The following is a 16480-nucleotide window of genomic DNA, read 5'->3' as shown; positions in this document are numbered from 1 at the left end:
ACAGGAAGGTCCTAAGGAGTCTGAGCAGCAAAGATTCTCAAACCAACCACCCTGGGGAGCTAGCTCGTTAAAACCCCGATTCCTAGGCCCAGCCGCAGCCCCATCAATTTAGACAAGTACTGGGTTTTCCGTCGTCACTGCCTCCATCCTCATCCAATGGGTAAGGAAAAGTGGGGTCCCCCGAACGTAACTGCTTTGCCCAAGGTCACAAGAGAGTTAGAACCAGGCCACCGAAGCCAACCAAGCTCTTCCCCAGCACCAGGGCGGGTGGAGTAAGGTGTGTGTGTGTGTGTGTTTCTTCCGTCTTCAAGGCCATAAAGCTTAAAGGTGAATTCTGGGGCCAGCGAGCCTGAGATAAAAGATCCCGACGTGGTTCTCATTAGCCCGATGGCCTTGCGCAAGGCAAGTAGGCTCTGGGGTCTCAGTTTCCTTCTCTGTCAAATGGAATAATAAGCGCTCATTCCTAACGATATCAGAAAGAGGAGAATGGACCAAAAGCCCCCGGCACCGAGCCCGGTCTACGGTAAGCGCTCGATGGATCCCGGGGCTCAGGAGGCGAACGGACCCGACTCCGCGCCGCGCACCTCACCTGGTCTCGCAGCTCCTTCTCCAGCTGCTGGTAGTCGTTGTTCCAGACCAGGAGGTGCAGCGGGAAGCGGCTGCTGGTGTCGCGGGCCGAGGACATGGCGAGGAGGCCGCCACCCGGGCCTGACCGCCCGCCTGCCACCAGCCTGGACCCGACGGGGTCTCGGGGGCCCGCCCGACCGGCTGGAGAGCGAGGGGAGGAGGACGGCGAGCCGGCGAGTGCGGGGCGCAGCGGGCGACAAGGGCCTCCGAGTCCGGAGCGGGCGGCGCGGCAGGCCTGGGTCGCGGGCCGGGCTGGGGACCGGCTCGGGGACCCGCTCGGCCGCGCCCACCCCGCGCCCCGCGCGCTCGCGCCCGCGCTGACAGCTCGGGAACCGACTGCTGCCGGCCGAACCGCCCCGAATAGGGAAGTGCACGGGGAGTTCCATCGCGCGCCGCGGCCGGGGGACGCGACCGCGCGACCGGCCCGAGCCGCGCTCCATGTCGCCCCGCCGTGCCCCCACCCCGGGACACACGACAAACAACGATTTGTGGGACCGCAGGGCCCTCGAGAAGCCCGAGATCTCCACGCACAAAGTCCACGATGCGCGCCCCGCGACTCTCGTCCCCTGCCCAGCCTCTTCCAGTGGTGCGCTCCACAATCGGGCCTCTTCCATCGGCTCTGCAGCCCGGGGTGAGCGCGCAGGCCTGGACCAAACCATCCGGCTGGAGCCTCCCCAGGCTGCCTTCCACGATTGGTCAGAAACCATTTTGGAAGTGGGCAACGGGAAATCGTTTTCACGGGCGAGCTAGAACCTGGAGAGCTGACACCAGATACCCTCGTGATAACGGGGTAGTTGTGCCTATGAGCTTTTAAGCTTTGGAATCTTTGAACTGGGTGGTTCTGTGCGCGGAGGTCATCCGATGCTTTGTAAGTTAGGGTGGACGCCCGCCTGTTTAATGCAAAAAATGCCATCAGTATTCACTATCCCCAAAACTGTCTCCAGACTGGAGCGGTTGTTCCCCAGGAGGACAAAAAACGCCCAGTTGAAAACGACTCTTTTGTCTGAATTCCCAACTCGGCTATAATTCAAAGCGTTTGCTGTGAAGGTTTATCCCGTATCAGTCTCCTTAAACTAGCCATTCAGATTCAGGATTGTGGCCCAAAGGACTAATGGAGAATCCAGGTTGGCCCACAGTATGCGCAAGTAAAATTCATTCTTTGGGTTACGACTTCAGGCGCTCTGTCTTCTCGACACAAGGAAGAACGAAGCAAGTGCTGTGTCTGCCCAGATGTTTACAACTGCCACGAAGTCGTCCAGTGCAACCTGCAAGCACCCCCTCTTCCTTATTGGCTCTAGCTACACAACCTTAGCTTTTCAGATGAGAACGAAGGCTGTCCACGAATCCTGACCGATCTAGTGCATTCTCCTCGGGTGCGGGGTCATTGGAGAGTGAATGAGGCTAATATATAAAGTAGTACCTAAAAGCTCTAATGGAGGACTGCGTGGCAACTATCAAGCTCATTAAAAAGGACCCGTGCTCCTAAGGCCTCTTATGGACATGACTAAATGAACTTAACTGTTGTCTCCCGGGAGATTATATGTATAAAGTTTCTGCCACAAGGTTTTGCTTCTTCTCTGGTTCTAATCAATCCTGGAACAAGCAATCACTTCCCAAAAGGGAGACACACACAATTGCGAGAGCATCTAGAGACAGGCACTGGAGGGTTGGGCGGACCTCTGCCCTCATTCAAGATGGCGATACGGAAGCGTGCCCTTTCCGGTCACATGACCCGCAGGCCGTCTTTTCCCCCCGCGCGTGCGCAGTGCGCCGGGGCTGCGAGGCGCTGGAAAGGCGGGCGGGGGGGAGAGACGCCGCCAGCGCCGCCCCGGGACCCGTTAGAGCGGAAGCACAGCCGTCGCCGCCTCTGCCGTCGCTCGCGGGGTTCCCGGCAGGTGAAGCGGGCACCATGTCGAAGCGGCTCCGGAGCAGCGACGTGTGCGCCGACTGCAGCGGGCCTGGTGAGTGACGCCCGGGCCCCCGCTGGCCAAGCTCTCCCGGCCGGGACCCCTGGCGGGGCGGTCCCCGCGGGCGGGAGCCTGACCGCGGCCCAGTCACCCCGACCCCCGGGCTGCCGGAGCGCGCGAGACCGTCCCGGGCCTGTCAGCCGCGCGGCCCGGGGCTCCCTCCCTCCCGCGGCTCGGGCGAGCACAGAGGCGGAGGGCCCGGGGCCGGACGGGACGGGACGGGACGGGACCGAACGGGACAGGCAGCCCGGGAAGGCCAAGTGACAGGAGTCAGACGGGGACGGCCGGAGGCTGCAGGTGTTTCCCCTTCCCGGTCTCCCGCCCCGCCCGCGCGAGTGCGCGATCGCCCGCTGCGCCGCCCCACGGGCCCCAGGTGGAGGGCAGCCCTGCTCCGGGCGGCCGCTCCTAAGGGGACAGACTGCCTGCCCCAAGTCGGGAGCGCAAGTTTGAGGATCCGTGCTCCCTTCCCCCCCACGCCCCCCGATATTCCCTCTGCGTGACCTTGGACCGATGCGTTCTCTTGCTCAAACCTTGATTTCCTCGGGGTTTTTTCCCCCCACCCACCGCTGGAAACTATCGCCAATGCAGTGCGCAGTGGTCAATGGACATTCCCCCGGGATTGGCTCCTTTCGTTGGATAACTCAGTTCAAAACCCTTGTAGTTCCTTCGGCCACAGTCTGGCTTCAGACTCACACTGTGGCTCACAGCGACTTCGAACAGCCAAAACTGTTCTAAACTGCAGATAGGATTTGGATTTGAAGATTGGATCTGGCTTTGTAATTGGAACCCAACTGACAGGTCTCGATTCTGATTGTGTGTGTGTGTGTGTGTGTGTGTGTGTGCGCGCGCGCGCTTGCTTGCTTGCTTGCTTTGGTCCTTGGACTTTTCGGGTTTGAAGTCAAATATCTGATGACTTTCCTGGTGTAGCAGTGTCAATAAACAGTCTTAATAAGCCATTGGACGTCAGCGGTTTGCAACAGATTTTTCTCTTCGTCTGTCATTTGGAAGCAGAGACTGGTTTTAAGTGGTACGGTTGTAACTGTACTGGTTATTTCATGGCCCTGGGTCCTACAGGTTAACAAATGAAAGATAAGGAGAGGCAGGGGCACTTTTAAAAGAGATGCTTTGTCTGCAAGCCCCTTTTATACAAACTATTATTTCGCTAACGATGTTGTGTGTTCCGCTTCCTTCTTTTCTTGCCTGTGTTCCGTTGATTCATGTCTAACTTAAAACTTCCTCTTGGTATGCGTGTTCCTTACTTCTCCAGGGATTGGTCCCTGGCAGAGGCGGGCTGCCTCCCCTTGCCATCCCGGATACCGTCTTGTCCATTTTGTGGTGTTTTGGGGCCTTTTCTATTGTTTCATATTAGAGGTCTTGAATGCCAACATCTAGAAAGGCTTGAGTCACTTCCTGTTTTGAATAGAATGAAGCTACCTTGAAGGCTGAGGAACAGCTAGGAATGGGTACTGCCTTTTGTGCCCAGCTCAGGTGAAAGGTTACCTGTAGGAATAGGGCTCCTTTGAAATCCTCATGCTAAGGCCTTCTCAGAAGACGCTCAGACAGACATTTGACTCTCCTGGACAATGTTTGCAGAAGACAGGTGGGGGCACAGATACTTTTGAAGTCCATTTGTGTTGTTCCTGGAGCCTGATTAAAAAGTCCTGCCTTTCTGGGCTTGGTGGCGCACGCCTTTAATCCAAGCACTTGGGAGGCAGAGGCAGGCAGATCTCTGAGTTCGAGGCCAGCCTGGTCTACAAAGTGAGTTCCAGGACGGCCAGGGCTATACAGAGAAACCCTGTCTCGGAAAAAAAAAACAAAAACAAAAAAAACAACAACAAAAAAGTCCTGCCTTCTAGATGAACTGGAGGAGCTTCACGCAGCCTCACTTGTAAAAGCTTAAGTTTTATGTGTCGTCTGTATTCTTTCCATGGGCTTCTGTTCCATGGTGTTTAAGTGATTAATGGAGACCATTGTGTGGTGCGCGTTAAAACATTGTCATCCTTATCCTGACTAGTTTGCCCCAAGAGTACTGTGGACCTCTGGTAATAAAAAGCAAAGTCACACTTTCAGTCTCAATATTAATAACTTGCTGCAGAAAGCAGAGATGTCACACATCTGCGAGCAAAGCCTCCTGTTTCCTACCCTTGCTCCTTAGAATGGCTGGTAGCACCTATGATAAAGCTGGCTGAAACCCTTTCTGTTTTGTTTTAGAGAAGCTTCACTGTCTGCCTTTGTGTGTTGGGGATCAAAGCCAGGCCCTGACAATGGCTAGGAGAGCCACACCCTCAGCCCTGATTTCTTGTTTGTTTCTAATGAATCTAGTTCATTTTAAATGCACCATTCTTGTGCCAAAATGACACTCTATTTTTATTCTTTACATAGTCCCTTCTGTGAGATAGATACATCACTATTCCAGTTTGGTCCACACGCAGCTTGCCTCAGGTGATTGCACAAGAGGTTGCACAAGAGGTGGCGTGGCAGGGTTGGGATTCAAACCATGGACTGTTTGTCTCCATAACCAGCCCTCTTAACCACAGTACACCTTGATTGAAATCCCGTAACTTTTCATTATATGGTTTGAAAGGGTTGGAATAAACATAAAAATGGTAAAAATGATCTACATGCATTTCCGAGATTTTTGTGGACATTGAAGAATTTTAAACTGAACCCTTAGGCCAGGCAGCCGGGGTAGCATCTAATGTCACCCCACGTGAGTCTGATGAAATGGGAGTTCTAGGGCTCAGTTTACTCACACAGATCCGTCCTACCCATCCAGTGTGGGTTACTCCTCATATGACAGGTTGTCTGCAGTTTTGTGGGATTTTAAAGGAAAAAGGTATTGTACTCAATCAAAACACCATCATTTTTGTTTTCCGTCTGTTTGTTTGAAGTACCTTCCTTCAGATCCAGCAGGTGGTCAAAAACTGCAGTGCTAGCATAGAGCATTGTCTCTCTGAGCAGAGTGGGCCACCCTTGCTTGCCCGGGGCATGGGGGCCTGGGCGCTTCTGCAGTTCTCTTCTGGCTTCTGTTAGCACCTGGGTCTGGACTTCCTGCTCTGGGCAGCAATAAGTTCACCATTTACCTTAGCTACTGTTACGCACTGTGTGTGTCAGGATCACACAGCTCTGTTATTCTCAAAAAGGGACTCGATGTGGTCATCCAGCTGGAGGTCAGCATAGAGTGCTTGCCTAGCCCAGACAAGGTCCCCGCACTGCTCAGTCTCCAGCACTGGAAGCAACCAGCGGAGCAACCACCCCTGCTCCCTCAATCTGCTGCTCTAACCAACATCCCCTGAGAGCACGAGTCTGTGGCGTGCACCCACATCCAGGCTGCAGACTGTGGCCTGCACAGGAAGGTGACTGCTGTGTGCAGCTGCCAGCCTAGTTAGCAGATGGGTCAGTCCGGGTGGGGGATCGTCAGCCTCCTAGGCTGAGGAGCAGATAAAACAACAAAAATGTGCTCTGTTTTTCTTAAAAACCAAACATCACTTTTTGCCATCCTGTACACAGCAGCCAATTGGTGTCCTTGCCACTGAGGGGTTGTTCTTTTTCCAGATCCTTCCTGGGCGTCAGTAAATAGGGGAACTTTCATATGTGACGAGTGTTGCAGTGTCCATCGGAGCCTGGGGCGCCATATCTCCCAAGTGAGGCATCTTAAACACACAGCATGGCCTCCAACCCTGCTCCAGGTAAACCATAGGAAGAGTTCTCATAATTGGAAAATTATATTTTAGTGATTGTTGCTTAGCAACTAAAATACTGCCTACTAAACATCTTAAATCTTATAAAAGTTTACTCTCTCTGTATAGTATAAAGTACTGCCTGTGTTGAAGTCATTGTCTGTCCTTTCTTTGTTTACCTAACATAATTGTGTTCCCCACACTCAGTTATCCATAGACAGATATATCAATAGACTGTGTCGATAAAAGCTTAAATTCTCTAGTGTGTTTTCACTGGTGGCTTTCTAGAGAGTATCACCAGAAATTGTTGTGTTGTGCTGTGTTTTGTTTTGAAACAGAGTCTTGCTATATAGCCCTAGCTGGCCTTGAACTCATAGACAATCCACCTGCCTCTGCTAAGTACTAGGATTAAAGGTAATTGCAACCATGCCCAACTTCAGAAATCATTTTATTTTTTTAGATGTATTTCTTTTATATATATGTATGTATGGATATATGTGTGTGTTTGTGCATGTGTGTGTGTGTTTGTGTTTGTGTGTGTGCTCACAGAGGCCAGAAGAGGGCACTGGATTTCCTGACACTGGAATTACAGAGCGTTGTGAACCACACCTGTGCTGGGACTCAAACCCGAGTCCTCTCCCAGAGCAGCAAATGCTTTATTTAAACACTGAGCCATCTCTGCAGCACTCAGACATTTTTTAAAGTCTTTCTTTCCTATAAACTGTAATAAATGATCCAGAAAATTTTCATTAACAGGCAAATTTCTGAGTACCTGCCTAGATTTTCAGAACTTTTTTTTCCTGCTTTGATAGCAGCGTAGACTGGGATTCCTCAGAAATTGCTTCAGCATTTGAAGTTTTTTAAAAGCTCTTGCTGTCAGGCAGAGACTTGAGTGAGCGTGTTTTGATCGCATGCCTAACACTTGTCAGGGGGCTTTGTCTTATTTGGGATCTGATGTCATGTTCCCGGTACTTCTGTTTGAGATACACAGTCTTCATGTCTCCTGGAACTCAGGGATTAATCCTGTGTTTTGCGATATTTGTCTTAATACACATCTCACTAAAGCTGTAACAGCTGCACAGAAGTACTTAAACTCCCACAAAGGAAGGGACCAAAGCAAGTGGTTCGGGTTACTGATGAGAAGCCCTGAGAGCTGCACCAGCAGCCGGGTAGCTCTAGGAGTCCTGGTTGGAAAGGAAGTTGAGAGAGATTTATTAAAAGTTCTACTTAGGGGCTGAAGAGATGGCTGAGCCTTTAAATGCTAGCCCACAACCAAAACTACACGAGGTCTGTTAGAAGTGTCCAAAGGCCCATTCTCGTGAAAGGTTAGCACCCTCCACCCACATTGTGTTTGTTTACAGTTTTAGAATTTACAGATGATCCAGAGATGAATGATTGGAAATGCTAGGGTTAGCAGGGCGTGGTGGCCCATGCCTGTAATCCCAGCACTCGGGATGCAGAGGCAGGCGGATTTCTGAGTTCGAGGCCAGCCTTGGTCTGCAGTGAGTTCCAGGACAGCCAGGGCTGTACAGAGAAACCCTGTCTACAAAAAACAAAAAACAAAACAAAACAAAAACAACAACAACAAAAAAGAAAATGCTAGGGTTGACTTTAAGGCAACAGACTCTGAAGTGGTGGGGTGGGGCTGGAGGGTCAGGACCACAGTGGGGTGTGAGAGAGCTTAGCACGCAGACCTGTGCTTTTAGCATTACTTTATTTAATCATGTACAAGGAAAGTAACATAATTATTAACAAGCTATTTTAAATAGATGAATTTAATGAAAAGCATTGAGCGAGTGGTGTGCACAGTGGTAAACGGCAGGTGTGTGTCAAGGAGCCGGGATTGGGCTATCCTACACACAAAGCTGGCTCCCTTGTGGAGCTCCAAGGTCTCACTGCCAGTCAGGAACAGTGACGTCCCGGTCCCCGGCCCAGTCCCTGGTCTCACTGTGCAGTCAGACCCAGTGGCGGGAGGTCCCCAGATATGGAGTGTTTTTCATGCAGCCCTGTTTTTTCCTTTTTGTTACTGGTTGTTTTTGAATATTTGTGGGATAAACTCTCCTCTCCTACTCCTTGTTTTCAGATGGTTGAGACCTTGTACAACAACGGTGCTAACTCTATATGGGAACACTCTCTGCTGGACCCTGCCTCTATCATGAGTGGGAGGCGGAAAGCTAACCCACAGGACAAAGTTCAGTGAGTGGAGTGGTTATAACTTCTATTTCTTCTCAATAAGTGGCCCTGTGGAAAGGAGTGTGGCTATTTTGATCAGCCTCCAAAGGGGCTGTGGGCTGTGCCTGGGGCATTTGCTGTGAGGAAGGCAGAGGGAGGGAGGCAGGGGGACCATAACTTTGGATGCTCACCCAATTGAAGTCAGTGATTTCTCCAGTTGGAGTCCAGGGCTTGGGCCCTGACTCGGGGTGATGAGGTAGATGAAGCCGAGCGCTCTGTCTGCTGGCCGCCGCGCCGCGTTCTGGCAGTGCCTGGCCTGTGGCACAGGGTTAGATGCTGCTTCCTCAGGGTGCCCCGTTGAGAAAGGTAAAGGGAAGAGAGGCGCTGGGGAGTGCAGGCGTTCTCTTATCAGCTCAGGCCTTTGGCTCTGCTGCAATGGAGTCCAGCTTTGCCCTTCTTACTGTCCAGTGTGTGTGTGGGGGGGGGGGGTCACTTCCTCTTCTTACAGCACAAAGAATGAGAAATGTGTCAGAGCTGTTAAATGAACTGTGTTCTTAATTGTTTCCAAACCAGCCCCAATAAAGCAGAATTCATCAGAGCCAAGTATCAGATGTTAGCGTTTGTCCACCGATTGCCCTGCCGCGAGGATGACAGCGTGACAGCCAAAGATCTCAGTAAGGTGGGCACGCTCTGCCTCTGTGGGGCCCGTGAGATGGGCCGCTTCCCTTAAAGCCATGTCAGGAGGAAGAAGCAGCCTTTCGCGCATGCCTTTGACTGACTGACCTTTCTCCCTTCCGTGGCATTCACTCCTCCTCTGGGACACACTGGACAAAAGGAAAATACGCTTCTAAGAAACTGTATTTTTTCCCCTTTTATTTTCATTTAATTGATTAATTAATTTGTACTTTTTCAGTACAGTTTTCACATAGATTTTGATAAGTTTTTTACTTGAGAATAATAGCCATTTCAAAGAAGGTTTTCTCGAGAACCTAGCATCTGCAATAGAGCAGAATGCTGGAGGAAGGAGGCCGACTGCTTCAGCTGTCCAGGTTCAAGGCTGGAGGGATCCTCAGAAGGCAAAGCTTACCTGGAGCTGTAGCACAGCCGTGTCTGTTACACTGTGAGCGGTGCCTTCCTGTGGCCTAGGCTGTTTCTAAGAGATGCCGTACAAATGCACATCACAGTTTTTTGAGCGGTGCTTTGAACTAGATGCTCACTCAAGACAGCGTGTGCACAATTCAGAATACTAATTCTGCACAGACGTAAGTGATTTTCCTAGTGAGTAAATAGTTTCCTTTTTTACCAAATAAAAAACATGGTCAGGTGTGGTGGCACAGATCTTTTTTTAGTCCCCAGTATTCAGGAGGCAGAGACTGGCAGACAGCTGTGAATTCAAGGCCAGCTTGGTCTATATAGTGAGTTCCAGGTCAGCCAGGGCTACAGTGAGTCCTGTGTTAAAGGGTGTGTGTGTAAAAATAAGAAGAATAAAAAGAAGAAGAGAGCGATGACTTGGGCTGGAGAGGTGGATCAGTGATTGAGAGCACACACTGTTCCTGCAGATGGCTCGTGAGATGACTCACAGCACATCTAACGCCAGCTCCCGGGAGCTGACACCCCCTTCTGGCCTCTGTTGGCACCTGCACTCAATGTACATTGATGTACGCATACATACAATTAAAAATAAAAATAAAATTAAAAAAAAAAAAACAAAGACTGGTTCCGTAGGACTCCTCTGCCCTGTGAGCCAGTCAGGACAGTTGTAGAGTAGCCCTGAAGGAGAGAGCCATTTGTTCTTTGGGAGTTTAAAAATGTTTCTGTGATGATACGGATTTAGTGTGCACAGGCCCACTTCCCACTGAGCGCAGCCTGGCAGAATCGCTGTGTGGACAAACAGCACAGACGGATAGTGAGTGCCGTGAGCAGGTGGCCAGCATGTGCCGCGGGTGGCTGGAGCCGCTGGGATCCGTGCTGTGGCAGCAGCTGAGTTTTGAATCATTTCCTGTCTCCTTCAGTCCACACCATAACCCTCCTGGCAGAGGGCACCGTAGCACCCAGGTTCCTCTGCTCAGAGGTTTTCTCAGAACACACAGCTGGAGGGAGGTAGACCTTGAAATCCATATCCCCCACCACCACCACCACCACCACCTCCTGGTCAAGTGCTTCTTGCTGGGTTTATGGTTGTACCTCTTACTGGCAAGTCCTGCGTCTGGGCAGATTGGCCTTGGCAGTCCAAGCTCCTTGTTGGTAAACTGACAGACCCACCTGCAGCCTGAAGTCATTGTAAACAGCAAAGAACTCACCCACCCATCCATCCCAGCCATCTTCCTGAGCCAAACAAGACCTGTTAGTGGTGTAGAGCGCGCGGCCAGCAGCTCGGGCGCAGCTCTCCTGACCTTCTGACATTACTCTCTTTCTGTTTGTTTTTCAGCAACTCCATTCAAGTGTGAGAACAGGGAACCTTGAGACCTGTCTGAGACTGTTGTCTTTAGGAGCCCAAGCCAACTTCTTTCATCCTGTACGAAAATGTCAATTATTCAGATATTAAACGGAAGCTGAGTTATGTTTGGATAGTCCAGGTCTGCTCAGTTTGTTCTTTTTGTCTACTTCTTATTAATAACTCTTAGGAAAAAGGCAGCACTCCACTCCACGTCGCCTCCAAAGCAGGACAGACCTTACAGGCTGAATTACTGGCCGTGTACGGAGCTGACCCAGGCACACAAGATTCTAGTGGGAAGACGCCTGTTGACTATGCCAGGTGAGAGGCTGAGGTTCTCACTGCACTGCGTGCTGACCGTCCTTTTCCTTGCTAAGCGACTATGCTGGGTATGGCTTGTGTTTACCCCCTTTAAAGACTTCCATTCTATTATTTTGTTGATGAAGATGTTTCAAATGTGTGTCGGCTGAGACAGACAAGATGAAAGGACTGCAGAGTCCTAGCTGGTGTGGTTAATATCCGGTTGTCATAGTACAGTGGTTTTCAGGTTATAGCATACAGATCAGGGATCAAGAACTGGGAGTGGGGGTGGCTAGAGAGTGGGCTCAGTGGTTCAGACTGCCATCTGCTCTGCAGAGAACTGGGGTTCAGGGTTCAGTTTCCAGAACCACAGTGCCTCATCTGTACCTCCAATTTCAGGAGATCCAGCACTCTCTTCTGACCTCCAAGGGCACCGGGCACACACACGGTACACTTATGAGCAGACAGAGCATTGTATATGTAAAAATCAACACATCTTAATTTTTAAAATGAAATAATTAGAGAAGGCTAGGGAAATGGCTCACTGAGTGGTGTGTTTTCCTATAAGCATGAAGAACAGAACTGGGTTGGAACCGGCACAGTGCCGCAGCCCTGGCCTGCCTGCTGTCTGTGGGCAAGGTTAAGACAGGCAGATCTTGGACAAGCCTGTTACTGTGTTCTCCTAAGTATCTGGGGCTGCATAAGGGGACTTCATGGGGCCTAATCAATGTTAAAGCCTTTAACATGTAACTGATGAAAGATGGATAGCTTTCCTTGTTTTCCCTGTTATTTTATTAACTATGAAGGATCACATTCTATGTCATAAAGGATGCCATGGGAAATGACAAAAGTCTGTTCTAGAGTCCTAGCACTTACTTCTCTGGAAGAGATGATTAATAAATTTTTGAGAAGTTTGAGGCAAGATTATATATGATTTGTTTTCAAAATGGACAGCCATGTTTTGTTTTGTTTTCCTTTGTAAGACTGTGTGACTCTGTAACTCAGGCCGGCCTTGAATTCAAAACAGTCTTCCTGCTGTGCTGCCCGCCCTCCCCGGGCTCTGATCACATGTGTGAACTACCATGCATGGCTGACAGTGGGTCTTAAAAAGCACATGGGCTTCAGTCGAGAAAAGCCCCGCTGCCTTAAGATTCTGCGTGTGGTCCTCAGAGTCCACAGGAAGAGCCAGGTGCGGGCTCCCACATCTGTAAGCCCAGCTAGACGAGAAGCAGAGAGGGGAGTCATAAAGTGTGAGGCAGCTCTCATGGCCTGGGCAGACCCTGCTGCCATCAGTAGGATGGACAGCAAGAGCCCACTCCAGAAGTCATCTCCTGAGCCACACACATGCCATGATACACACTCACAGTCACACACATAATCCCTTTTAAAGGGCATCTGTTAGGGGCTGTGGGGACTTGCTGTGCAAACATGAAGATCAGAGTTTAGATCCTCAAACCACACAAATGCCGTGGAGGAGTGGGGGCCTACTCTGTTCTGATCATAGGAGGCAGAGACAGAGGATGGCCATAGCTAGCTGACGAGTAAGACTGCTGTACCATCAGATTCTAGTTCCATCAAGACCCTGCCTCAGTGATGGGTAGAGAGAGATTGCTGACGTAAGCCTTGAGTCTCCATAGACGTGTACACACACACACACACGTGCAGAAAATGAACATGTGTCAGGTGGTTTCCTTGTGGTGGCCCCAATGAATCCATTACTTCAGATGGTCTTTAAAGAGCTGGTTGAATATGGACCCGTGAAGGAGGAGCTAAAGTATCCTCCAGAGAGGGAAGGTGGAGTGTTCATCCCCATGGAGATGGGCCAGGAGACAGTGAGGTGTAGGCCGGGAGACTAGCAGCGCTTCATCAGCACTGAGGTCCCACCGTGCTGCTTCATTTCACCCCCTGAGAGAGAGCTCTGCCGGGTGCATGGACGCAGGCTGAGACGCTGTCTGGTGGACGTCTGTGTGTCGTTGGTCAGGAAGAATTGTGTGGAGAGAGAACCTGGCTAAAGCTAGATTGATGTTTGGAGATAAGCAGAATCCACAGCAGACGCTTTATCAGTCACCCTGCTTCCTTGTGCACTTTGCATGGAGTAGCGTGTCCGCGTCACAGTGTCACAGTTTACTTCTACACTGAAGGACCCAGGCAGCTTGGCTGAGAGTTAAGAAAGGCAGTGCTGTTTCCTGTTGATGCAGAGGCAGGAGTAGCCGCAGGGGAGTAGCCGCGGGGACAAGCTCTGCAGTGGGTCAGTCTGCCTGAAGCCCTTCAGTGATTTTGGATTTCTGGACTGATCTGGCGCCAGCTGACCGAGTGCATCAGGATCATGTGAAGGAAGGGCTTCTCCAGGGTGTTGACGCCTGGGGCCATCCTGTCCTGACTGACCCAGAATTCCCAAGGGTCTGTATTCTGGGAACACTCCAGCTAGCTGTAGAACCTCTTCCATCACCTCGTTAAATGAAGTCAGTTTTTGCCCCTCTCCTAAGTTCTTAAGTGCATAAAATGCACTCTCCTATGCCATAAAGAAAGAAAGGACCTTGGGTGGGAGCCCCAGCTTCCAGAGGGACTGAAAGTGATGGTGATGGTCCGCCATGCACAGTATTCCAGCCAGCCATGCTTGGTAAGCTGCTCAGGTATCCCAATGCTTTGTGCGCTCTGACCCGGCTGGTGGGCGGTGAGCTGAGTCAATGCTGCTTTGTTCTCTTGGTAGGCAAGGAGGGCACCATGAGTTGGCAGAACGCCTTGTAGAAATACAGTACGAGCTGACGGATAGACTGGCCTTCTACCTCTGCGGCCGGAAACCAGGTGAGTGAGAGGAGAGCAGCCTTGCTCGCCTCTTATCTGGAGGGACAAGTCAGGACGGCATTGTTACTTGAAAAGACAGAAAGAGAAGATGACCGTCAATAGGGTTTGTATTTGGGTGGACAGTGTAACGTCAGGGTTTTTATGTTTGTGTTGCATTTAGGTAGCATCTCATGATGTACCTCAGCTTTGCCTGCAGCTTTCTCTGTACCTTCAGCTGGTTTTAAACTTTTTTACAATTTTTTTTGAGATACTGTGATTACATCATCTCCCCCTGCCCTTTTCCCCTCGAAACCCTCCTGCATACTACACACTATGCAGTGGAAGCGCAGAGCTAGAGCCTTCATCACTAGAAGAGTGCTGAGGACAGGCTCGGCCTAGTTCACTCTCTCTTCGCCTCACGAAGTGAAATTATTCTTTATCCCTCTCATAAGGGATAAAGATAAACACAAAGCCTCAAGCATTGTCTCTACAGCCCTATGCAGAGACATTGCCAACCCCATTTAAAAAACACGTCTGTGGAGGAGCACATACTGTGGGATGTGTGTGCACGCACACGCATGTATATGTGTATGATCACACACAGGGCAGAGTTCAACGTGCAGGAGTTCTCTCTTGGTTTCTGGGGAATCACACTTAGGTCGTCAGAAGTGGCCATGAGTACTTGTAATCCTGAGCCACCTCATTCCTGTGTGCAGATTCCTTTCTCTGATTGTGCAGTAGCATTAGGAGCCATTTGGGGGCAAGGTAGAGCAAGCATACGCTAGCCCATCTCTCCTTCTGAATGGAACTAAAAACTATGGACAAAATGCTTAGCTTTGAAAAGCAAATCTGAACTAAGAATAACAAGACCCAAAGTCCTATCAAGCTTGTAGCATCTTCCTTCTGTGGATGCAGTGGTGGCCTGTGATACGGAGCTGCAGGTACAAAGAGGCCTTCTCTTTCCGATTTCAGAAATGAGACCTAAAGCAGACAGACAAGAAGGTTCCTCTGGGTTGTTTCATTTTATTTTCCCGCTCTTTCTAAACACAGCAATGGCAGTGTACAGCACAGATGTATAAATGTCTGGGCACCAGCATGAAAGAATATGGATTGTGTTTCTCTTGCTGCCTGCTTAGTAGGCAAATCCCAGCCTGCCCTGTTGCCTGCTAAAAACAGAAATAACACTTGACATAGATGTTGAAGAAGCCCAGAGTCTTGCAATACAATGTTTAGAATATCCCAGATTCCGTCCATAGTGACTCAGGAGAGAAAGAGTTGGGAAAACCAAGGGCTGCATGGAGAAAGCAGGTACTAGGTGAACAGGCGCTAGGCCTGGGGCCAGATGGTGGTCAGCAGGTAAAGAGAATGGGCCACCCAGTGACCCGAGTGATCCTGTGACGCACATGATAGAGAGCCAGCTCCCGTGAGTTGTCCTGTTGGAATTGTCAGAAGCATTTTAACCAGCTAGTAAGAGCGTGGGCTGAAGAGCAATGAGCATTCTTTCAAAAGGAAAAAAAGGCACATAAGACAGAATAACCTAGTAAGGATGTTAGAAGTGAAAATTACAGTGGGGCAGTGGTGATACATAGCTTTAATTATGGAGGCAGAGGCAGACCCTGAGTTCGAGGCCAACCTGGTTTATGACAGCCAGAACTACATAGAGAAAAATGTCGAAAAATCAAAAAATAAAATAAATTATAGTACGTAAAATATTAACTCCAGATTAATAGATTTAATAGAGGGCTAGAAATATTCAAAACATAATTAAAAATAGGCGACTAGGAAGTGATGTAGCTCATGGTAGAGTGGTTAGCTGGCATGTGGAAGGCTCAGTCCCTAGCACAAGAGAAAGAGCCAGTGGCAGCATGCATTGGGCCTGTGGGGAAGCACTAGAAGAATGGGGCGGGCACGCTGCAGGGATAAAGGACTTGCTCTGCAAGCCTAAGACCTGTGCTTGTTCCAGCATCCATATAAGAAACCAGGTGGGACACATGCCTGTAAGTTCCACCACTGGGAAAGCAGAGACACTGGGATCACTGGGGCTTGCTGGCCAGTGAGTCTCACCAGTCAACCAGTCCTAGGTAAGAGGCCCAGTCTCAGAAAGCTGTGGTGGTATATACATATCTGGGTACAACAGCAATTAATGATAAAAAGAGGCTATGAATTTGAAAGAGCAAGGAGGGATGTCTGAGGGCTTCAGGGAGAAAGAAATGAAAAATGATATAATTATAATCTCAAAATTAATTTTATTTAAAGCAGTGGAAGTGAGTTTCCTACCTTTAGGTCTCAGCACTTGGAAGCAGAGGCAGAAGGGCAGAGAGTAGAGGGACTGGAGAGCTGGCCCAGCAGTTAAGAGCACTGGATGCCTGTGTAGAAGATCTAGGGTTGGTTTTTCTCTCCCACACGGTGGCTCACAACCATCTGTAACTCAAGTTTTAGGAGATTCGAAGCCCTCTTCTGCCTCCCGCAGCCACCGGCCACAATGGGTGCTTTCATGTATGTGCAGGCAAAGCATA

At 50.1% G+C, this 16480-nt stretch overlaps 2 protein-coding genes across 13 annotated transcripts in view; one reads left to right on the top strand and one right to left on the bottom strand.

The window, feature by feature from the left end:
- The window catches only part of Ankrd13a (ankyrin repeat domain 13A), a 31422-nt gene extending 30192 nt beyond the window's left edge, over positions 1 to 1230 (bottom strand). Inside the window, exon 1 of one of the 2 annotated variants that reach the window (XM_021163137.1) lies at positions 590 to 1230. In XM_021163137.1, the coding sequence (XP_021018796.1) occupies positions 590 to 685 (96 nt within the window). In that variant the 5' untranslated portion in view covers positions 686 to 1230. The remainder of the gene's footprint in view (positions 1 to 589) is intronic. The other variant, XM_021163136.2, reaches the window with a different exon arrangement.
- Positions 1231 to 2401: 1171 nt separating this feature from the next.
- The window catches only part of Git2 (GIT ArfGAP 2), a 45492-nt gene continuing 31413 nt past the window's right edge, over positions 2402 to 16480 (top strand). For 9 of the 11 annotated variants that reach the window (XM_021163987.2, XM_021163983.2, XM_021163988.2 and 6 more), the window contains exons 1-7: positions 2436 to 2588; positions 6150 to 6283; positions 8358 to 8470; positions 9020 to 9125; positions 10875 to 10961; positions 11071 to 11201; positions 13891 to 13985. In XM_021163987.2, coding sequence (XP_021019646.1) covers positions 2537 to 2588; positions 6150 to 6283; positions 8358 to 8470; positions 9020 to 9125; positions 10875 to 10961; positions 11071 to 11201; positions 13891 to 13985 — 718 coding nt within the window. In that variant the 5' untranslated portion in view covers positions 2436 to 2536. Of the gene's footprint in view, positions 2589 to 6149; positions 6284 to 8357; positions 8471 to 9019; positions 9126 to 10874; positions 10962 to 11070; positions 11202 to 13890; positions 13986 to 16480 lie in introns of all 11 variants that reach the window. The other 2 variants (XM_029477206.1, XM_029477205.1) reach the window with 1 other exon arrangement.

This window comes from Mus caroli, chromosome 5, assembly GCF_900094665.2.
Source record: "Mus caroli chromosome 5, CAROLI_EIJ_v1.1, whole genome shotgun sequence".
In the NCBI taxonomy this organism is placed as follows: Eukaryota; Metazoa; Chordata; class Mammalia; order Rodentia; family Muridae; genus Mus; species Mus caroli.
This window is presented reverse-complemented; position numbering and strand designations above follow the sequence as displayed.